Here is a 24,997-nt window from a genome sequence, read left to right as displayed (position 1 = left end):
CCAGCCTGCTATATTTTCATCCCAGTGAGGTGGGGCAAAATACAGTCGAGCCCAGAGAGACCTGAGGTGTCAGTGGAGGTAGGCAGATGGGACATTACAGCTGCAATGATGAATGTCAGGCCCTAAAATCCTCACCCGCCACCCCACATGCCCCCTCAAATCTTCCGTGCTCACTCATACCTCCTATATCCCCAAGCCCCCTCCATAGCCACTCACCCAATATCCACAGTGGGTAGAGCTCACAATGCCTTTAAAATGGACATTAAAAAATGAACTTCTAAAAACCTAATCTCATTCAAACACAATATGAAAAAAAACTTCAAAAAAAAACGGTTCCAAAAAAATTAAATCCCTTGAATCTGTTGTAAAAACAAACATCTATTTTCACTAGCCACATCAAAGACAGCTAATCCTTTAAGAACCCCTTAAAACTATCAATCAAAATGCCTGTGTCCCTTGCTGAGATAAGTAGTTCTGACTTAAACTCATCCACAATAAGTTGAACTGCCATGAGAAACCATCCCAGCTCTCAGACAATAGAGCCTATTGAAATTGCAAAAATAGATGGCTAAATTTAAAAAACTAAGCTACGCCAGATGGCCTGTCAATCAATGCTCTCCAACAACAGAGGTCTTTTTTTCCCTCTAACTGACAGCCAATGAAAGTTTTTTTTTCTCCCTAATTTTAAATGGCTCTGGGCCTTTAAATCACTTCAAATCATTATACTAGAATTCACAAGCAATGTTTTCTTAGTTTTGAATGCATATGAATTCTAATGCATCTCAACAGTTACATGTTGCTGATCAATGTAACGGTCAACTTATCTTTGCAGGACAAAGCCCTATAATCAACCATGCAGTGAAAATTATCTACCTTACAGTACAGCATCTAACAATTGAAACTTGAGAGAACATTTTTATTGTATTTCAAAACCTGTGAATGAAGGAATCTAGGAGCAGGTGACTTTAATTTTGTTTGCCACTTGGGACTGGGGCTCCCCATAGTTCATGCCTCTGAGAGGCCATAAACCAAGTATACTTACTGAAGGGATGCGGCTCCAAACAAAAAATGGTGGAGATGTTAGACAAGCCCACCCCCACAATGGAGCAAGCAAGGGTGGGAGTACTGTGTGCAGGCTCACTATCCCTCACTGACAAAAATTGCTGGAAACTAGAATGGAATTGGGTATCCTGGAATTGGGTCCTGTCTACCTTTTTTTAAAAGGCTTCCGAATCAGTCTGACTCAGTGAAAATCCAGGCTTTGGTCTCTACACAATGGCGTTGCCTTCACGTTGTATGTAAATCTCAAGAAAACAAGCAAGCTGCTGTAAGATGAAGCATTTTGAATCTCCTTCACCCTCCCTTTACCCCTATGCTTTCAACCCAAAGGCATTGACCCCAAATATGCCACTACCAGGGCCTAAAAGAGCAGAAATCAATCCACTCAGCTCTGATCAAGTATCTTTCTCATCTCTGCAGTTCAGTAGTTGACGGTAAAATTGGGATTCATTACAATATTGAAGATGTACAAGTATCTCAGTGGTGAAATGCCTTTATTAGTGTGTCACAATATACAAACAAACCATTTGATCTGTCAGTTTTCTCCACATGGGGCACTCCCTTGATCACTTCCAGTGTGTAGTTTATTCCTTATCCTTGAGCAGCTATGTAATTCATTTTATAAGAATTCATGGGCTTTTTGTCAGTAACAGTTTATCGAAAATGCCATGTTCTAAACACTGTACCTAGAGCAGTGCTTTCCAAAGTATTTTTCAATGTGACCCCATCTTAACACTTGAAAATAAACGTGACCCCAGACCCCCAACAGAAACAGAACAGCAAATAAAGCAGCATTTTAATATTCTTATTAAAATTTGTTATAGATCAACATATAATACATCATATAAATATGGAAACCTGTGAATTTAAAGTACTTTGGAAAAATATTATTATAGATAATTTATTGTGCGGGGAATTTAATACAGAAGTAGGGAGATTATGCTTCAGTTATACAGGGCACTAGTGAGACCACATCTGGAGTACTGTGTGTAGTACTGGTCACCTTATTTAAGGAAGGATGTAAATCCATTGGAAGCAGTTCAGAGAAGGTCTACCAGATGAATACCTGGAATGGATGGGTTGTCTTATGAGGAAAGGTTGGACAGACTAGGAGTTCAGAAGAGTAAGAGGCGACTTGATTGAAATATAAGATCCTGAGGGGTCTTGACAGGGTGGATGTGGAGACGATGTTTTCTCTTGTGGGGGAATCTATAACTAGGGGTCACTGTTTAAAAATAAGGAATCGCTCATTTAAGAGGCGATGGAAGTAGAGTCCTTGAATATTTTGAAGGCAGAGGTGGATAGATTCTTGGTAAGCAAAGGGATGATAGGTTATTGGTATAAGTGGGATGCAGATTTCAAGTCACTATCAGGCCAGCCATGATCTTATTAAAGGGTGGAGCAGGCTCGAGGGGCTGAATGGCCTACTCCTGCTCCTTGTTCGTATGTATCTTCGCATGTTCACCAGTCCATTACTTTATCTGAGCTGCTCCAGCTCATGGATCTTGTCCTGGACTCAGCAGATACAATTGATGTTTATGTTTGCAGTATTACTCAGCCATAACAACATCAACCGAGGTTCCCTAAAGGTGATCTTGACATCATTGAGTTTAATGTGAGATGGGAACAAATAAACTTTTAATTTTCTACTAAGGATTTCAGTCCCTCTCCATTGCCCACACATAATGTAATCATTCCCCTTCCCCCATACAGTCTGTAATCAGCCCCTCTTCTTTCTCTCTTCATCGCCTCCGCACACACATACATACTTTTGTTATCCCTTCTTTCAAAGGGAGAAACCAACAGATGAGCAGGGCAAGGGCAGGGTTGGACGCCAGCTGGGCATCACAGTGGTGCAGGATGCAGCCTTGGAGTGGAGGGGAGCTTGAGGCTCCTTTTGCTATTTTTGTGACCCCAATTCGGTCGCAATCTACAGTTTGGGAACCACTGACCCAGAATGTAACTGCATGACATTAATATTTTCCTTATTGTCCTATCCTTGCTTTTTGAGGAATATGAAGAGTGGAATTGCTCTTCCTGCAGTTGTGGTGTGTGTCTCTCCCACCTGTTGGCTGATGCCTTTGTTACATTATAGTACACTTCTACTTGAATAATTTCTTCAATGTGTTAAGGGTACTGCTATTCTTATAATTTATACTGTTTATTATTGGGGGAAGTCGAGGCTTCACAGCAGTGGTAGCGGTACTTAATTTTAAATCCGCAGTACAACAGCAATTTGCATTTTTACATCCCAAAGGCTCTTTAGAAGCATAGTTAGACAAAATCTGACTACAAGTGACGTAAGATATTAGGAAAAGTGACCATAAGCATGGTCGCATAGGTCACTTTTAAGGAGCATCTTAAAGGAGGAGAAGAATGCAGAGAGTTTTAGGGAGAGTATTTCAAAGCTTATGTCTTGACTGGTCAGCAGCAATGGTGGGGCGATAGAAATCAGGGATGCACAAGAGCCCAGATTTGGAGGAACTGAGGGTTGTTGGGCTGGAAGAGATTGTAGAGGTAGGGAGGGGCAAGGCCATGGAGGGATTTGAACTGTGATTTTTGACTTTAATTTGGAAACATTGTTTAACCTACATACGTTTTTAACTATGCAGAAGTTTTTTTTGCTAGCCTGCATGATTGACTGCAATTTGGTATTGATGTGAAGGGTAAAATATAATTTCAATGTTAAACTGCTTGTAATGGTACAAGCACTACTGCATTTATGTTGTGCTGCTGCCATAGTTCTGGCTACCTTTGGCAGTATTGCTGCAACATAAGTATAATGTAACAACAGATTATTTGTTTCTGGCAGGTGGCACACAGCATGGGGAAACCTGCAAGGGAGTGTATATCCTCTTTGGAAAGCAACATAATATCATTTTTTTAAAATAAAGTAACTGGGAGGGAGAAGAGAAATTTTCCCCTGGTTACCCTGGCCAGTGCCTCACCTCTGGTGTCTGGTGGGAGGTGGGTGAAGTGGCCCAGCATGAGGCTGTCTCCAATATCTTCAGAACTATTTCTTCTGTCTACTGTCATAAGGCATGTGATCAACCTTCACCACCCCGGCTGCCCCCCTCACCCATTCACCAGTCCAAAATAGCCTTGCCTCTCGGGAAGCTTCCAAATCAGGCGGATTACAAATCTTGTCATGGGATGAGGTGTTCTAGAATTGTATTTCCCATGTTGCTGTTATAAGTATGGTTACAGATGTACTTTACATGCATCGTTTTAACTATTGATCCATTTTTCTCGAGCTAATTAATCATTTTTGAAATTGTTAAATCTGGACCGATATTGCAGTATGTATGTTCAGTGATTAAAAGTTAAACTGTTTTTGATTTTTGCCCACCTGATAAATCTCTAGGTCTCTTACTTTATGGCCGTAAAGAAGCCTTGTATGTCTTTCATTAAGTAATTGTTTCCCTTCATCAAAGTATATTTTACAAATGATTATTTAATATTTTATGTATACTTCAGATGCTAGCTGTGGAATAGGAGCAATCGACTCTGTTCAGGAATGATCCTGTGCATTTTGTTCTAATTAGTAGTTTAGATGTGTTATGTAGTTTAGACTTGTAATTTTGCATTTTCCCAATTAGTGATATAGCTGGAATGCTGCTAAAGTCCACTGGAGAATTCTTAGATTCTGGACTTCAGGAAAGTTGTGACGAATTCTGGGCAAGCGCTGATGATAGTACTGCATCAGATGAAATCAGGTACTGTAAACATAGTTGTAATCCTTTAACAATTGGTAAACAAATGTGTTCAGTGTTCTGTTTTTTAAAATTAAAGTATTCAAGGATAAAAGCAAAATACTGCAGATCCTGGAAATCTGGAATAAAACAAAAAATGCTGCAAAAACTCAGCAGGTCTGGCAGCATCTGTGGAGAGAAAAACAGAATTAATGTTTCGAGTCGGTATGATTTTTCTTCAGCTCTGAAGAAGAGTCATACAGACCCAAAACATTAACTCTGATTCTCTCTCCACAGATGCTGCCAGACCTGCTGAGTTTCCCCAGCACTTTTTGTTTTCTTTAAGTATTTGAGAGGAGTTAAATTGAATTAGAACATGGCTTGCTGCACTGTAATGATCTTGCAAGTGACTGGAATTTACTTTGTGCTTGTTCCTATGGCCATTTTCAACTGAAGATAGATGAGGCACCAATGATAGATTATTCTGTTTGAAGTAAATTGACCCCAAGTTACAGTGGAGAAGAGAGGGTAGAGAGAGACAGAAAAGGGTTGTTTTAACTGGAGATACTGTGTCTAACCTGAGCCTAAGCAGTTCATTTTGGCTGGTTTCTCTGTTTCATTTAGGATGCTGGTGGACTATTGCACTGTGTTAGTGACGGTATGTAGATTCACTACACGGTTTTACAGATCCAGAGCTTCCATTTCATGTTGGGATTTCTGCAGGGCCAGAAAATGATCCCTTTATGCTTGGAACACTTATTCCCAAAACAGTGGTTTTTCTGTTTTCTTCTTCTTTCAAAGCTACCATTATAAACGAGAAAATAATTTCATAATCCTGCATGATTACACCAGGTAAAGAAATGTCTTAAAATAATTACATTTGATTTGGGGTGGGGGGAAGTTGGATTGAGCCCTATCAGAATCATTTGGACGGTTTCATTGACTCTCCTAGTTGCTAAGGTGTCGGCTGTGACTCACTTGCACTACTCTCACCTCTCATTCAGAAACTTGATGTTGTCTTTGGATGAAACAATACACACAAATAAATAAAGTTGTTGAGATACTAAAACCGAGGCCCCAGCTACCACCTCAGGTGGACATAAATGATCCCATGGCACTCTCCGAGAAGAGACATGGGAGTTTTCCCCCAGTGTCCTGGCCAATATGAAAACCTCAGTTAGAATTGATGAAACAGATCATTACCAGTTGTTGTTTGTGGGAGCTTGCAGAGTACAGTTTTCTTAGATTGCAACAACAATACACTTCCAAAGTACTTCATTGGTCGTAAAATGCTTTGGAACATTTTGAGGTCATTAAAGGCAGTAAATGCACATGTTTCGTTGAAAATTTTCATCTTTGCTAAAGAGAGTTAATGGTAGATTTCTCTGCATTAGTATCATCATTTATTGATGCAAGAGTAAAATGGGTAAAATAAATTTCATTGGTAACTGAAATTTAAGTTAAAATCTTATAGTAAATTGAGAAATGGTGCTTTCTTCCTTAGCATGACTCATTTGGTTGTTATAGCTACTGAGAACTCTTAAAAAAAAATAAAAGATGATGAGGAAAAAACTAGCAGCCATAATTTTATATACACTAAGGTCTAAAACACAGATTATAAAAAGATTAGGTTCCTTTGTGTTGTCATTAGACCTCACTAATCACAGTGCTATATTGTTGTTTTATTTATTTTGTTTTGTGTGTCTCCTTTGGGTTTGGAATTTTCCATGTGAAGTTTTTTTTTCTTTGTGTAGCCTAATCTGATAGATTTTCATGGCATCTATAATGCAATAATCTTGGGGATGTGAATTTCTTGATCATTATTTGGCAAATGTGCCCATTGTTTGCATAGAATAAAGCTGTGCATTCCCATTTCAGAGTTTGTCAGTCCATACTAGATGACTCTGAAAAGATTCTCATCTCATCTTTCTAATTATTGGCAACAGCTAGAGAGAACTCCTAGTTGGATTGGGGTCAGGAAGTGCTGGGGGTAGGGGGAGGTAAAGTACATCACATTGTGTAAATTGAATTATTAAATTAGTCTGTATAAATGGTTTTTGTGCATAAAAAATATATTTTGGAGAATGTAAAGCAGTTATTCTACAGTGACTGCACTTCAGAAATATATGTAAAGTGTTTTGGGACATTCTGATGTCACGATATAATTTTTTTCATTTAAACAGTGAAACTTAAGGGATTGAGAGTGGAGACTGATATTATTTTTCCCTCCCTTTCCTTACTAACTTTGTGTGTGTGTCTGTTTCCAAAAAGGTGAATTTGTAATGTAACATTGTCTTTACAGGAGGTCCATTATAGAGACCAGTCGCGCATTAAAAGAGCTCTTTCATGAAGCTCGGGAGAGAGCATCCAAGGCTCTGGGGTTTGCTAAAATGCTAAGAAAGGTAATATATATACGCCACTGTAAATATAGTCTGGTGCAATGTTACATTACTTTCTCAACAAAAAAGAATTAGAGTTTATGCCAAAAATAAAACTCTTTCTTCTGATTTAGGACCTAGAAATAGCAGCTGAATTTACTTTGTCAGCTCCTGTTCCAGATGTTTTGGAAGCCCTTAAAACAAAAAAACATGTCAAGGTAATGTTTTTGTTTTGAATGTTGTCAATCAGTTTCCATATTGAAACCATAACATGCATTTATAGTCCTGGAGTGTTCAATAAATCTTGTGTTTTTGTGATAAAACTAGACAGGGTTTTCCAGTTCTCTGCATTTAGCTGAGGTACTAATACTTCAATTGTCAATACAATGATATAGTTGATTATCTAGCATTTGTTTACATTAAGTTGTCGACAAAGCCAAGGCTGTTTTGTTATAATTTCAAGATACTACATTCACATATGTTTGATTATCTAATTCTTTAATGCAATTTCCAGTTATTTATTGAACACTCTCTTAATAATTTCAACACTTGGATGCTGCAATTTAATCTTCACATTGGTGATATGAAATATTTTGCATAAATGTCTCTAAACTTAACAACTTTGAGTGTATGATGGTTTACTTTGACCACTATCTGTATAATCTTTGTAGTTAAAGCATGTTATCTGTAGCATAAATATCTATCTGATTATAAATCATACATCACATCTTGAACATGTACATCACACTCTCTTACAATCACGTGTGCGAAACATTTTTCTTTTAGTCAAGTATTACTGTCTATATAGTTGTAGTTTTATATACATATACGTTTATGTATTGTTATTGTATAATTGATCACAATGATGTGTTCCAGTATCCAGTTGCAGCTCGGCAGAATCAATCAAATTGTTAAATAAAACTTTGTAGCTACTTTTTGTAGCCATGCACCTCTGTCCCACTCATTCTATATACAGCTGAAAATATTTTAGAACATAGGAGGTAAGAATGCCATCAAAAAGATGAAAGGTATATATTTACAGAATGAAATGCAAATCTGTGATGGTTTTCTTCCTTTGGGCCTACCTTCTGTAGGGGACCTGAGTGCAATGTCCAGGTCCTGGAGTTGGTTGCTTTAACTGGTCAATCAAGTCCAAATACTTTATTGGAACTCTGCACACGTGTGGCTTCTCCCAGCCAATCTACACTTGCAACCTGGAGTGACCCACTCTCAGTGCCAACTTCCTACTTGCTTTCCTTTTTGGAGTGTCAGTACAACATCCATTGTTCAATTTGCACAGCTTCATTCTTGCCACAGTCCTGGGACCCTGTGTGCTGGTAGTGACTAATAAAATATTGACAGACCACCATCTCATCCAACCCTGTGCCATACTGTCCTAGAACCAATCTCCAAACTCCAATGGGTGTTCCCATGCCCACTGCCTCCCATGTGTCAGTCCCAAGTTTTCTGACCTTACTGTTTCCTCTGCAATTTTCCCTGCCTCAGTTCTCTCTCCTTATGAGTTGGCTGAGCCTATTTTATATCGTTCATTTGTGTTCCAACATCACCTGCACAACCTGACCTAGTACCCATCCTACCTACCTTACCTAAGGAAGGACATACTTGCCCTAGAGGGAGAGCAATGAAAATTTATTAGACTGGTCCATGGAATGAGATTAGAAGAATGAGAGGTGATCTAATTGAAACAAACGATTCTTAAGGGCTAGCCATTTGGGATCTTTTTTTCCCCCTGGCTGGGGAATTTAGAACACAGCCTCAGAGCAAGGGTTGGCCATTTAGGACTGAATTGAGAAATTAATTTCATTCAGAACTTTGGAATTCTCCAGCTCAGAGAGCTGCGGATGCTCAGTCATTGAGTATATTCAAGTTAGAGGCCAATAGATTTTTGGTACTATAAGAATTAAGGGCTATGGGGATAGTACAGGAAGATGGAGTTGTGGTAGAAGATCTACCATGACCTTGTTGAATGACAGAGAGGCTAAATGACCTACTCCTCACTTCTTATGCTCTTATGTACTATCTTGCTGCAAACAGGTTGTTTAAAAAAAAAACAAATGAGATTAAATTTATGTACTGTGATACAAGAAATCATATAACAGCCAGAGAGAGAGAGAGTTTGTAGTTATATGGGGTGATGCAGAAGAGTGGGTGTGTGAAGTGTGTCAGATAGATTCCCTTCTGCAGGAGTCAGTTGCATCCTACTTCATAGCTGAATGGATAACTGCACCAGGTCCTCGGCACACACCCAGCTCTCACCTTTGGCCCTTTGTAGCTACTTGTGCACAGCAGCAGCTGCACACTGACAGCCTATGTTGGTTTTCAGGCCAAACTGGGTGAGGTTAGCAGGTGTCCACAGAGAGAATGCCTATCTCCAATCAGCCTTCCTCAAGTGCACAAAAAAAGCTACCTTGACGGGTGTAGTCGAGCCCATGGTATTCCCTTATTGGCACTGAAAGCATCGCAGCACAACTGTAAAATTCATTTGCGTGGGCAAAGGTACTGCAGAACATCTGTTGCAGATGACCACATCTCCATTTGTTATGACTTGTCAAGCCATTGGGAACAGATGTGCAAGATTGAGAAAATGAGGCTGGCCAAGCACAATCCTATCTCACTCAGGTGTTACTTGTGTACACAGCATGCAAGAAATGGCCATCTTCAATAACGAAGTGAAATCAACAATGACAGAGGGAACAAGACATAGTGAAAGCTAGAGAAAACGAATGATGAGAGAAAATGAGGAAAAAATAATCAGAAATAAGCACCAAAATTAAATAAGAGCCTGACAGCAAAACAGAGAGAAATTATGTGCAGTAAACCACAGAAAATAACACCCAAAAAAAAAACACCGAGTTAGAAAAGAACAAGAGTTGTAAATGCAAGTTTTTTTAATAAGCTATATAATATATAAATATTCTGTTGCATTAAAAGATGCTTAATTTGCTTATATAATTAATGTGACTGGAGGTAACCTCTTGGGAATTATGTAAACTCATGCTTTACGGAGGGAAAGTCTTGTAATTCCAATCTGAAATCTCTTTCCAATTGGTTAGACAGTTTACTCGTGATGTATGCCCTGGGTAAAAGATTGGTAATTATCATACATAAAGGTCTTTTTGATTAACAAATTATGGTTAAGTAATCCAGTGGTGATAATTTTACTTCGTATGTGAAATAATTAATGCTGGGCCCTGGAAAAAATGCAAGTGTTGTATAGAAAATATTTTTGAACCTAATATTTTTATTTTAATAAATAAGGTGCTGAAAAGACTATAACTGCATTGCCATACCTTCCCTTCTCAGGTTCAAATCCCTGGACTGGAGGACCTGCATATTTTTGTTGCATTTGACCTTGCAAAGCGAAAATCTCAGATACTCCAGCTGCTTAGTGCAACAGCTGGAAAGGACTGCTCAAAGGAATCTGATGAATCAGTGGATGAAGCTTACTTAATTCTCATCAAAGACGACCCTAAGGATAAAGATCAGGAAGATAACTGGAAATTATGGGGAGGCCAGTCTATCAAAGTACTGCCCCAGGTAGAAACTATGGATACACTGAGAAGCATGCAGGTATGTGACTTAATGATTATACATGCATCATTGGTTTGGAAGCTCTTTAAAATGAATTACAGGCCATCACATGTACAATGTGCAACACTATTTATTCCATAACTAGAATATATGAAATGGATCGAAGTGACAGCTTACAATTAGTTAAAACAGTATCAATTTGTATTGTGCCTTTAACATAATATAGAGTTCAAAGATGCTTCATAGGAGTTCTAACCAGCCAGAAAAAGAATAAGGAAGACAAGGTAGAGAATGGTGAGAGCAGAATTCAAGTTTCTGAAATTTACTTAGAATTTATTTAGTTTAGAATGCAGGTTATTATCGTCTAACCTAGATTGCATTTTTAAATCTTATGCTCTTCATAGGCCAATGTAGTTAAATGTAGCGACTTAGAAATTGCTGAAGCAGATTAGAGAGCATTGGACTGTGGAAGCAGTAAGGGTGGGGGATGTATGGGCTTAGTTATGGAAATATGAAGATGGCTGTACTGTAGTGGAACTATACTATGAAGAGTACTGTGGGAGGAAGCAGGGAGTTCTGAGGCAAATTTAGGAATTGGAAGGACTGATGAGGGATTAGGTACCATCAGGGGGGAAGCTAGGTTTTGGCTCGCTGGAAGGTGGAGAGAGGAAGATGGAGGAAATTATTGCATTGTTAGAAAGAGTTAGATGTGAAACTGTCATGTCCCTCCTAATGCTTCTTGCCAATAACTACTTGGCCTTGTGGCTGAAGTTGCAGTAGAGTGGCAGTGGTGGGGATGAGGATGAAATTACATTGTGTTTAATTGCTGTTCAGGATTAAAAGAAAGACTTGCATTCATGTAAAACCTTTGCACAACCACCAGACATCTCAAAGTGCTTTGCAGCCAATTAAGCTTTTTATTTGAAGTGTAGTAACTATTGCAATATAGGGTAGCATGGCAGCCAACTTGTGCACAGCAAGCTCCCACAAACAGCATTGTTGTAGTAAGCAGATGATTTTTTTTTTGTGATGTTGATTGAGGGGCCAGGATACTAGGGATAACTCCACTGCTTTTCATTAAAATAATGTCAATGGGATCTTTTTACATCCATCCCCACCCTCACTCCATTTAATGTCTCATCCGAAAGGCATCACTGGAGTTGTTAGCCTTGATTCTTGTGCTTAATTCCTGGAGTGGGGCTTGATCCCACAACCTCCTGACTTAGTTGAGAGTTCTACCAACTGAACCATGGTCGACACCTGTTTAGTAAGATTGGAGGGGGACAAAACATGCCAACACCTATATTCAGGTCTATGCATCTTGAATAAAAATCAGGCCTGATTAGTATTGCTTAAGAGTGTGTAAAGGGGTGTTAGAAGGCCCTCTGTGCTAAATTGTTTAAACTACTCCTCATTCTTCATAAGTTACCTGGACAATAAAAAAAAAATCATAATTCTGCTTTGTTTACAAAAAAAATGTGACTTCACAAGCTTCTAGACTTTTGTGTCAACAGATGGGACTTACAAAGAACAAGTCCTGATCTACTGTATGAATGGCTAGTCTTGCTGGAAGACATAAGAAACCCCCTGGTATGTGGAATCTCTGATTTGTGGTTGGAGAACTGACATGGTGTTGGTTGGTGCAGTAATATTAGGGAATGGAGCTTCATTGGGTTGTGTTTGTAGGATGCAGTAATAGGGATCAGGGCTTTGGAAGGTGGTATTGGTTCGGTGCAGTAATGTTGGGGAGCAGAACTTAGAGGGACGTTTTTGGTAAGGTGCAGTAATATTAGGGAGTGGGGATTTGAGGGATGGTTTTGGTAGAACTCACTGATATTGGGGAGTGAGGGATGAGAAATTTGAGGGATGAGAGTGGTATTACTGGCTGAGCAGTACTACAGGAGATCAACTTCCCATTACAATAACTGGAAAAGCTAGTCTTTTAAATATTGATACTGTTTTACAATTTGAGCATGAGGGGCCAAGGTTTTAAAATCCTGCTAAACTATATTAAATCCCAAGAAGATATCATATCAAAAAATCTAGTTTAACCTTTACAATATAAAGAATAAGGGAATATTATAGTAATTGTTTAAAAAAATCAATAAATAACATTCCAACATTCACTTTAACAAGTTAATGTTTTTTTTTAAATAAAACCAATAAATGGTCCCAATAATTTGATTATATTGTTTAATCATGCTGGAATAATTTTATCAGATATATTAAATTGCATGTTACATTTGTATCCTGAACTTGAGTGAATTGTCACTGCTTAATCTGCAAACTTAATTTTTTTATATTACTTCACTTTCCTCAGATTAATAATTTATTGTTGGTCGTCATGCAGTCTTCCCATCTTGTGAGTCAACGTAAAACATTTCAACAATCCATAGAAAGTCTAATCTCTCTGCACCGGGAGCAGACATCCAGCCAGCCCGTTATAGCCAAAGCTTTGGAGCAGCTGAAGGTATTTTCTGTCTTGTTCACATTTATTTATATTTATAATTTGTAATTAAGAATAGAAAGTCCCATGTTACAAATTCAATACTGTAGACAATTCAAAGCTGCTCAGTGGAACATGGCTTTTAATGCTATTCTTAAAAGCCTTTATTGTCAACTGTATTGAAAGGAAGAAGTGTTTGTGGCTTTCATCTGATTGTTACTTATTTAAGCTTATTATCTCTATATCATATCCCCATCATTTTGTATTTTATCCTCAATCTTTGTTCAATTGTATTAGGTCAGAACAGAGAATTTCTACACTTAGGCATACTGTTTTGTTACCTTTGGAACTAAGGCTATAAGAAATCTGTTTTGGGGCTTTGGATGCAAAAGGAGGCAGCAACAGTGAGAAGAATGTTGAGCATGTCAAGACCAAGGAAACCTGAATTAGGGCCAGAAGTAAGACATTGAATCACTTAAGCAAAGCCTAGTTGTAGCCCATTCTTTATGACCCTGCAACTTAAACATTCAGAACATTCAAGCACACACATGATCAAAATGTTATGATTATCCTTAAGAATATTGTGACAAAGTTTAAAGCGATATTTTGAAAGTAATTTAATGTTTGATGAAGCTCCACCTGTTTAAAGCAATAATTCATAGGCCCTCTCTGTAGGTAATTGACACTTTTGGATAGCCAGCTGGTCTGGTGATAGAATACCTGTGTTACACATTGGTAGGTTGCAGTTGGAAGACAATATGAATCTGACAAACCAAATATGGTTGCAATGTAATTCTTTTATTGTCCATATCTAGACGCATGTAATGCCATTAAGCAGTAGAGATGCAGAGAAATAAACGCAGTTGTTCTGTTTTTCTCTGGGCAGAAACATATCATAAATGATCATTTTGACCCTGACACACTATAAATTATTAAGGAAAGCACAAGATTTCAATCGGTTACTTTTCACCCACTGTGTCCTTGCTGATTAATTATGGTATGACAATTCTTATTATGAATAAGTCCCTCAGAAATTGAGAGTAGTGATAAAATACCAGATGCCGACTTGTTTACCATTCTGCCCTGTTATCCCACTTACTATCTTGAGACTGCTTTGGCTATCTTCTTTCATTGCAGGGCTATAAGAGTAAAAAGTCGGCACAAATCTCACATCCTGTAACCCACATCCTGCAACTCCGCAGAAGCAAAACTGTACAGTCAATTAAATTGTACCATGCAGTATTAAATCCTGAAGCATTATGGGAATGGACGACACATCATTATTTCAAACTATAGTACAAATCTGCAAGCCATATATAAATAAAAAGAAAGCAAAATCTTTTGTTTTTGAATCATAAGCCTACGTCTATATGTATACTCGACTAGAGTACCTTACATGGGGCAGAATTATCCCCCCATCAAGGGGAAATTCAGGAACTGGCGCGTGGAGGCGTGCCTCCTATCGGCACCCCCAATCGGGGGCACACTGCTGTTTTACGTGGGTGGGCTAATTAAGGCCCGCCCAGCGTGATGTCCGCCAGGAAGCATAATGCGCTCCCTGTTCGGGGGAGGAGGTGGAGGGAATTCCCTGAGTTGAGAGTGCATTCTTTTGCGCATAAGAGGGCACTCATCTCCCTGAGGCTAAGCGCTGCCTCAGGGAGACTGGCACTACATTAAAAAATGTTAAAAATAGAAAAAGAAATTCCCTGACGTCCCCTCATGTGACATGTCCATCACTTCTAGTTACACTTTTTTTAAAAACCTACATGAAACCTCATCCCACCTGTGGATGAGGTTTCATGCTTTCTCTGAAGCCTGCCAGGGCTCCCAGCCTGCCCGCCAACCTTAAGGTTGGATGGGCAAGTCCATTAATTAGGCTAAGTACTTTGTCAATGGCCTCAATAGGCCATTGACAGGTTGGCGGGCGCATAGCTGATCGGCTGAGCCCCCGCCGACCCGAAAATTGACATGAGGCAGGGTGACGTCAGGAGTTCCGCCCTACGTCATCCCGCGTCATTTTATGCATCGGCAAGTGGGCCCTGACCCCTGTTCGATGACTGGGAAATCCTGGCCATGGTTTATTTCCTCCCCCGAAGGTGATTTTCAATCTTGAGTGACCTGAATGAGTAAATATGGAGTGTTCTACATTCATGAATATACCGTAGTGAGCAAGAATTGAAGGGTGTCTGTGCACCGATATATTGGGTGAAACTTTAAACTTCAGTGGGACCACAAAATGGGCTCAATTGGGCACCATATCTAATTTTTATTTAGTGGAAAATCAGTGGGATGTATAAACAAACGAGCGATCAGCTGCTGCCTATTTTAAACCTAGCTGATGTTGAAAGTTTTGCCTACTTTGTCTTGCAGTCGTATTTGAAGAGTTGCTCTTCTGTCCACAAAGTGGATTTCTCAACTTTGAGTGGTCGTAGCGAGAAAGTAGCAGAGGACAAGTCACCTAGGACTTGCAGATTGCTACATGGTGGTATTCATGCACGTCAGCTCTTTACCAACTTGGCTAAAAAATAGTGCTGAGTACAAAATAAAATACTGTGAATGCTGGAAATCTGAAATAAGAACAAAAGATGCTAGAAATACTCAGCTGGCCTGGCAGCATCTATGGAGATAGAAACAGAGTTAATGTTTCAGATCATCAACTTGCTGAGTAATTCCAGAATTTTCTGTTTTTATATATTAGATAATATTGGTGGTGTTTTTAGGAATGTGTGAAGGATTAGAAATGCGATAACTGGGGGAAAAAATCCATGAGAAAAGGATAGCAAACAGAATAAAGATTGGGAAAGTAGACTTGGGGCAGGTACTTGGGCACCAAAGCATGACGGTTTTCACAGCTAAGAGGTTGCTGGAGTGATGGCAGTTTCTACCGCTGTGCTTAAAAATAACTACATTTGTTTCTTTGAGTTTGTCATAATTTTGACTTTCACTTCTAATGTTTTGCTGCTGTTCAAATGGCTTTGTATTGTGAGCCTTGAAGATACAGTGGAAAATACTTCCAAGCATTCAAGAATAACTGTCTTCCTGTAAATCAATTATTTAAAGGCAGTTTTTCCTGATTTTAAGTAAGTGTATCCAATGCATAATTTTGAACATTTCTATAAATGAATCAGGTGCTTCAATTTTGTTACGCGTCCGTTCATTGGAAGTTGTTCTTAAACACTCATTGCAAGAAAATACTGTTAAAAGCTTTTGCAATATTGGCACCAATGCTCCATTTTAATTTATTCTTTCATCAGATGTGAACATCCCATTTGTTGCCCATCCCTAAATGCCCTTGAACTGACTGGCTTGCGAGACCATTTCAGGGGGCAGTTAAGAGTCATCCACTTTGCTGCCTGTCTGGAGTCACATGTAGGCAGAATTTCTTCCGTAAAGGATATTAGTGAACCAGAGGGATTTTTGTGATAATTGATAGTGTAATGGAACCGTTACTGATACTAGCTTTCAATTCCAGATTTATTAATTGAATTCAAATTCCACCAGCTACAGTGGTTGGATTTGAACAGAGGTCCTCAAATCATTAGCCTGGACCTCAGGATTACTGCTCTGAAGGAGAGTCATACAGACTTGAAACGTTAAGTGGGATTTTCCAGCCCCACCTGTCACCGGAATTGTCCGGTCCCGCTGAAAGTTAATGGACATTTGGCTGGGCTGCCGAATCTCCCGCGGCAGGTCCTGCCATGATGGGGCTGGAAAATCCTGGCATTTAACTCTGTTTCTCCCCTTACAGATGCTGCCAGACGTGCTGAGCTTTTGCTGCATTTTCTATTTTTATTTACTCTGGATTACTAGTTCAGTGACATTATCACTATGCCACCGTCTTCCCCCCTCCCCCAATTTTGATGAAATTATATTTGTTAGTTTTATAAAGATCGCAACTCTAAAACCTGGCTCTTTGCTTTGAGGGTGAGGAAAAATTTAGATCTGGGAAAAATTAAATTTCAACTGCTGTTGGGTTGAAAAAGTTAATAGATTATTGGTCTCGATCAATTCAAGAGTATTAATTTCTATGTATTTGTCAGTTCAATTTGTAGAGAGAAGTAATAAACATTAGTAATCCAATAAATATGTTTCTCTAGCACACAGCAGCATCAATAGATTAGAACTGCAGGGTATTTGCTTTGACTGTTGTAATGAGAGACTGTTCCTTCTTTCAAGTTAACACTTCTGTCCAAATCTCAAGGATATTCAAACAAAATACAGACGTCTTAAACTTAATGCATGATAATTGGGCTGTTTCCCTAACGATTTCCAATTTAAATTTCAGCAAGAAGCGTTATTGCTGTGCAATAAGATTAGTAATGCGATTGATAGGATTGACAAGATGTTTAATTCGGAGTTCGAAGCTGAAATGGATGAATCTGAATGTGCAACTTTGCAGCAGTACTACAGGGAAACCATGATTCAAAGCTATAACTTTGGTTTTGAGGTAATACTCCTGATGCACTTCATTTTGTTTTTAATTTAAAAAAAAACAAGCCTATTCTATCAAGATCCCTTTAAAATTAACTAATTGGGTTTTAAGCTAATATTTAAAATCACTTGCTGCTGTTCTGTAGAATGATCGGTAATTTTATATATGAAATCTGATCTAAATTGATTTTTAGAAATGTTTTTGTCATTAATTTTTTAAAAATGCAACTTATTGACTTTTACAATTTAATCAACACTGCTTCCGCTGGTATTGCAGTACCCACTCCCCGTGCCCCCAACTATTGCCATCAATATTGCTTCATGATTACTCGTTGTGGCTTAATTTCGTCAAGAAGTGATAATTGATATTATTTTGGAATACAGCATCTTTGTTTGAAGTTTCACATAGCAACTTCATTGAGTTAGGCAAATTTGAGTTATAGGCAACTTTGGACTTGAACCTTCAAGCTGCTCACCACAAAGTAAGTGGTATGTAGCATGGACTCTTGAGGTTGTTTTCAAAACTTTTTTTTTGTAAGTTGCTGTTCACGTTACTGAAAATGCCCTGTTATTTTTGCTGCTCCTTTTCTTGTCATTATTAAACATTCAATTTAAAACAAGATTGAGATTAGTGAGCATGTAATGCATATAATTTTTTTTGGCTGTCTATTCTGCAGCCTGGAACAATTTTTTTTCAATTTAAGCACTCGCTGTAAAGGTAGAGCACAGGCACCATCTGTTGTCTATCCCCTACCATACCACAATATGAGGATTAATTTACTATCAATTTTTGCCTGAGTTGTGCCACATAAATAACCACTAAAATCTCAGACTCATTTCATGGGGAATCATTGTGACCATCAAAGACAAGCGGCCTATAGGAATGGGCACAGGTTATTCAACTACTTGAGTCTGTTCTGTCATTCAGTTAAGAGCCATACCTCATTATTCATTGGTACCTTTATCGAACAAAAATCTATCAATTTCAGCCTTAAAAATTGCAATCAATCACATTTGTAGCTTTTTGGGGAGCAAGTTTCAGAATTCCATTACCCTTTGTATGAATAAGTGCTTCCTGATTTCACTTCAGAATAGCCTAGTTGTAATTTTAAGATAATGCCCTCTTGTTCTGATTCCCTCTAGTTTCATTGCATCTATCCTGTTAAATTCCTTTATAATTTTAACTTACCAAGATTGGATTGCCCATCAACCTCCTAAACTCTTGAGAATATAAGCCATGCTTATGCAACCTGTCCATTAAAACATAGTACCTTTTGAGTGAATATGCTGCACATCTCTCCCAAAGGCAGTATATGCTTCCTGAGATGTAGTACCCGATACTAAACGTAGTAGTCCAGGTGGGGTCTGACCAAGGCTCTGTAGAACTGAAGCCTCACTCCCTTCCCTTTGTAAACCAGCCCCCTTGAAATAAAGGCCAACATTTCATTGGCCTTTTTGAATAACTTTTGTACCTGTGTAGTAGCTTTTAGTAGTACAAGAACAGACAAATTTCTTTGCTCCTTCCACAGCTCCTAATCTCACCATTAAGAAAGTATTCCAATTCGTTTTCTTAGATCATAAGAAATAGGAGCAGGAGTAGGCCTTTCAACCCCTTGAGCCTGCTCCGCCATTTAATTATATCGTGACTGATCTGATTGCAGCCCCAACTCAATTTCCTGCTGCCACATCCCCCTGCCCCTCTCCCCCAAAAAAAAACCTGTGACTCCCTTGTAGATGAAAAATCTGTCAAACTCAGCCTTGAATGTGTTCAATGACCCAGTCTCCACTTACCTTTGTGGGGAAGAAAATTCCGAAGATTAACAGCCCTCAGAGAAGGAATTCTCCTTGTCACCATTTTAAATGGGATACCCCCTTATTCTGAAACTGCCCTTTAGTTCCCCACAAGGGGAAACATCCTCCCAGCATCTACCCTGTCAAGCCCCCTCAGAATCATGTAGGTTTGGCTTTTCCCCCAGTCTGTTTCACACGGTGTACCTTTCAGATCTCACACAGCCATACCCCACACAGCCTTCCATCCTTCTTTAAATATATTTCCCCTCCTTTGATTTGTATATCCCATTGTTCCCCCATGTCTTTGGAATTTACTTTTCCCATATAAAAATCTTTTATGTTATCACTATGGTCAATGCTTTTGAGGAAAAATCAACATAATCTGTCTTACTTATCTTGTTAGTTGTAAACATCCTACCCACCCTTTGAAAACCAAGCACCTCTCCACCTATCTTAGAATCCAAATTTCATTCGCACCTATCTGCTGACTTTAACGTCTCACTCATTAGCAGTTTAAATGCATTTTTACACCTAACTCTTTTGAATTTCAAGCTTGCGTCTAACCGTTTCTAATTTAATTAAACCAGCTGCACACACAACCCCATACACACAAGCCTACTTTACAATATCCCACAGTAATATTATGAAAAATATGATAGCTTTGTGACACCTCCATCCTTAAGGAAAAATAAACCGTCATAATTTTAAAAGACGGTGTCACGACTCACTGGGAATAGTGCGCTGTTATATCAAGCCCCACTGTTCTCCAAGCCGTGACAAATGTGAAAAGTTTGACCAAACCACCAGATACCCCCAATTCTACCTAACTGTTTAATTTAGGTTATCAGAATATGAGCATCAGGTTTGTAGCTTAATAAGTAAATAACTTTATTGAGCAAATTGCCTTTAACTAGTGGCAAACGAAAAAAATATGAACTTTAACTCTATAACAAACCCTGCCCCTTCTTAAACCCCTATATGCACCCAAACAAGACACACTAAACATGGATTTTAAAGGTGAGATAAAACAGTTCAATAGCACCAATTCCAGAGTACAGGATTTGATGGGTTGATTTTGATCAATGCCTTCCAAATTCCTTTCAGTTCTTGTTGACGACATGAGGTGGTCTTCCAACACTTTCAGTATTTAGTTCACTGGTTGAGCACTTGCCTTTCAATGTCTCTAACAGTGATTTTCCCCTTTACCTTTTGCCAGGGGTTTTCAGAGAGAGCAAGTTATAGAGATATGAGAAGAAGAGCCAGCTAGCTATTATTGTGAATTACAGGAATCTTCCACACACAGGAGAAAGAGGCTTTGGGTCTTGTTCCTTTCAGGCTAGGAGCTATTCAGCTGCACTGCTCGTCACACAAACCCTGGTCACCTGGTCTAGAGCCAATTAAAATTCTGTTGTCAGGCAGCTCCCTTGGTCCAGGACTCCTTTCCGACACCATCCTGTCTTTCGTGACACACTCTGTTCCAGGACTGCAACATTGTGTATATCTCTCATCCTATCCCAGTCGACATGTCTTAAAACCTGCAGCCATTGTAATTCTGATCCACAGTCCAACAGAAAATAAAAAGATAGGTTCCTTACAACTGTTCCTTACAACGGCTTTATTTTGTCAACCCACCTTGCATTACTTACTATACTTAACTATAAACATAAAATTATTACACTACTAGGTACATGCATTAACATGACTATATATATATATATATATATATACATATATATATATATACACACACACACAAATCCTTTGTATCAACAGAGGTCATTTCAGTCCAATGTCCACATTTTAAATGTCCAATTTCCTTTGAACTTTTAAACTCTTGACAACGCATCTGCAATTAGATTTTCTTGTCCAGCCATAATCTGTAAATTAAACGGTTGCAGTAGTAAACTATCACCTGAGCAACCTTGCACTTGGGTCTCAATTTGTCCAGAAATTTTAAAGAATTGTGGCCTGTATAAACAATTATTTCTGATGAATTGCTTGCAACATAAGCCACCAGTCCCAGAGCCTCTTTTACGATGGTTGAATATTTTCCCTGATATACATTCAGCTTCTGTGAAAAATATCCTACCGGCTTCTCAATGCCAGTTTCTTCATCTTACAACACAGCACCAATACCCAAACCACTTGCATCCACCACCAGCTTAAACTGCTTGGCATAATTAGATGCTGCCAAAACTGGTGTATTAGTCAATACAGTTTTTAAACTGTCAGATGCATTCTGACACTCCCATGTCCATTGAGACTGCTTGAACTTTTTTCAGTAGTTCAGTGGAACATGAATGGAGCAACCACACTGCTAAAGTTTGGTACAAACTTCCAGTAAAATCCACTCATGCCCAGAAATTTCAAAACTTCCTGTTCTGTTGTAGGTACTGGGAAATTCATGATGGCTTTTACTTCCACATCTCTTGGAGTCATTTGCAAATTCACTCACCACCAAATTAGCTTATGGTAGTCGATCAGACGGTTCTTTCAGATGTTGTAAATGCTCCTCCTATGTTTGACTGAAACCTGCCAAGTCGTCACTATAAACAGTACAATTGCTCAGTCCTGCAATTACTTTGTTTGTCTATCTTTGAAATGTTACTGGAACAGCAGCTTCGTGAAAAGTGGCTAGAGGCTTTTCCCCAAGCCTGCTTCACACTGTGTATCTTTCAGATCTCTCACAGCCGTACCCCACGGAGTCTACCACCCTTCTTTAAGTATATTTCTCCTCCTTTGATTTGTAAATCCCATTGTTCCCCCATGTCTTTTGAATTTAAGCTTCCCATAATATAAAATCCCTTAATGTTATCATTATGGTCAGCACTTTTGGGGAAAAATCAACTTCATAACCTGCCTCATTTATCTTGTTAGTTGTAAACATCCTTCCAGCCCTTTGAAAACCAAACACTTATTCACCAATCTCAAAATGCAAATTTCATTCACACCTTATCTACTGACTTTACCCTAGCTCACTTATTAGCAGTCCAAATGCCTTTTTACATCTAACTCATTTGATAATTTCTACCTTGCAGTCTACCCGTCTCTCATTTAATCAGCCATGCACACAACCCCACATGCTCACACATAAGCCTACTTTACAATATCCCACAATAATATTATGAACAATGTGATCGTTTTGTGACAACCTGCATATATAAAGGTTTTTAAATTACTTTTGTCTTTTCAGTATCACAAGGAAGTTGTGCGTCTGATGTCTGGAGAATTCAGGCAGAAGATGGGGGACAAATTTATAAGCTTTGCTAGAAAATGGATGACCTATGTGCTTACAAAATGTGAAAGCGGGAGGGGAACAAGACCCAGGTTAGATATATTCTAATAAAAAAAAATGTTTTTCAATTGTCTTCCTCCAGATCAGTAACACCCTTCTAATGTTATGGTCTATTTACAGGTGGGCAACCCAAGGCTTTGATTTTCTTCAGGCAATCGAACCGGGATTTATTTCAGCTCTTCCTGAAGATGACTTTGTGGTAAATTGCCTTTACTTTTTAAAAATAATACGAACAAGGAGCAGGAGTAGGCCATTCGACCCCTGGAACCTGCTCCACAATTTAATAAGATCATGACTGATCTGATAGTAACCTCAAATCTGCATCCCACCTACCCAAATAACCCTTGCTTTCAAAGAATCAATGCATCTCTGCCTTAAAAATATTCAAAGACTCTGCTTCCACCACCTTTTCAGGAAGAGTGTTCCAAAGACTCATCTCCGCTTTAAATGGATGATCCCTTATTTTTAAACGGTGACCCCTAGTTCTAGATTCTCCCAGAAGAGGAAACATCTTCTCTACTACCACCTTGTTAAGACCCCTCAGGCTCTTATATATTTCAATCAAGTCACCTCTTACTCTTCTAAACTCCAGCAGATACTAGTCTGGTAAACCTTCTCTGAACTGCTTCCAACGCATTTACATCCTACCTTAAATAAGGTAACCAGCACTGTACACAGTTCTTCAGATGTGGCCTCCATAAGACATAGGAGCAGAAATTAGGCCATTCGGCCCATCGAGTCCGCTCCGCCATTCAATCATGGCTGATAAGTTTCTCAACCCCATTCTGCTGCCATCTCCCTGTAACCTTCGATCCCCTTACCAATCAAGAACCTATCTATCTCGGTCTTAAATACACTTAATGACCTGGCTTCCACAGCCTTCTGTGGCAATGAATTCCACAGATTCACCACTCTCTAACTCAAGAAGTTTCTCCTCATCTCTGTTCTAAAAGGTCTTCCCTTTACTCTGAGCCTGTGCCCTCAAGTCCTAGTCTCTCCTACTAATGGAAACACCTTCTCCATGTCCACTCTATCCAGGCCTTTCAGTATTCTGTAAGTTTCAATCAGATCCCCCCTCATCCTTCTAAACTCCATCGAGTATTGACCCAGAGTCCTCAAGCGTTCCTCATACGTTAAGCCTTTCATTCCTGGGATCATTCTCATGAACCTCCTCTGGACCCTCTCCAGGACCAGCACATCCTTCCTGAGATTCGGGTCCCAAAATTGCTCACAATATTCTAAATGTGGTCTGACCAGAGCCTTATAAAGTCTCAGCAGCACGTCCCTGCTTTTATATTCTAGTCCTCTCGAAATAAATGCCAACATTGCATTTGCCTTCCTAACTACCGACTCAACTTGCAAGTTAACCTTAAGAGAATCCTGGACTAGGAGTCCCAAGTCCCTTTGCATACCAGATTTCTGAATTCTCTCTCCATTTAGAAAATAGTCTATGCCTCTATTCTTCCTACCAAAGTGCATGACCTCACACTTCCCCACGTTGTATTCCATCTGCCACTTCTTTGCCCATTCTCCTAACCTGTCTAAATCCTTCTGCAGCCTCCCCACCTCCTCAATACTACCTGTCCCTCCACCTATCTTTGTATCATCTGCAAACTTAGCCAGAATGCCCTCAGTTCCTTCATCTAGATCATTAATGTATAAAGTGAAAAGTTGTGGACCCAACACTGACCCTTGCGGAACTCCACTAGTCACCGGCCGCCATCCTGAGAAGGACCCCTTTATCCCCACTCTCTGCCTCCTGCCAGACGGCCAACCTTCTATCCATGCTAGTGCCTTGCCTCTAACACCATGGGCTGTTATCTTACTGAGCAGCCTCCTGTGCGGCACCTTGTCAAAGGCCTCACTAGTGTTCTGTATAATTGAAGCATAACATTCTATTAGCTTTCCTAATTACTTGTTGTACCTGACTAGCCATTTGCGATTCATGCACTAAATGCCCAGATTCTTCTGCATCTCGGAGCTCTGCAATCTCGCACCATTTAGATAATGTGCCTCTCTTTTATTCTTCCTGCCAAAAGGGACCATTTCACATTTTCCCATATTATATTCCATTTGCCAGATCTTTACCCACTCACTTAACCTATCTATATCCTTTTGTAGCCTCCTTATGTCCTCTCCACAAATTACTTTCCTACCTATCTTTGTGTAGTCAGCAGATTTGGCAACCATCTCATCCAAGTCATTTATATAAATTGTAAACAGGTCTCTGCATGATCGCTGTGATACATCATTCATTACCTCTTTCCAACCTGCAAAAGACCCATTTTTGCCTACTCTCTGCTTTCTGTTAGCCAACCAATCTTCTATCCAAGCCAACATGTTACCCTCTATA

General features: G+C 39.2%; 1 protein-coding gene across 4 annotated transcripts in view; it reads left to right on the top strand.

Moving 5' to 3' along the window:
- The window catches only part of map3k4 (mitogen-activated protein kinase kinase kinase 4), a 230,806-nt gene that overhangs the window by 144,163 nt on the left and 61,646 nt on the right, over window positions 1–24,997 (top strand). For all 4 annotated transcript variants that reach the window (XM_041174360.1, XM_041174347.1, XM_041174340.1 and 1 more), the window contains exons 7-14: window positions 4,659–4,775; window positions 7,054–7,153; window positions 7,264–7,347; window positions 10,454–10,720; window positions 13,002–13,151; window positions 17,413–17,574; window positions 22,543–22,676; window positions 22,765–22,843. In XM_041174360.1, coding sequence (XP_041030294.1) covers window positions 4,659–4,775; window positions 7,054–7,153; window positions 7,264–7,347; window positions 10,454–10,720; window positions 13,002–13,151; window positions 17,413–17,574; window positions 22,543–22,676; window positions 22,765–22,843 — 1,093 coding nt within the window. The remainder of the gene's footprint in view (window positions 1–4,658; window positions 4,776–7,053; window positions 7,154–7,263; window positions 7,348–10,453; window positions 10,721–13,001; window positions 13,152–17,412; window positions 17,575–22,542; window positions 22,677–22,764; window positions 22,844–24,997) is intronic.

The sequence above is a fragment of the Carcharodon carcharias genome, chromosome 2, assembly GCF_017639515.1.
Source record: "Carcharodon carcharias isolate sCarCar2 chromosome 2, sCarCar2.pri, whole genome shotgun sequence".
In the NCBI taxonomy this organism is placed as follows: Eukaryota; Metazoa; Chordata; class Chondrichthyes; order Lamniformes; family Lamnidae; genus Carcharodon; species Carcharodon carcharias.
This window is presented reverse-complemented; position numbering and strand designations above follow the sequence as displayed.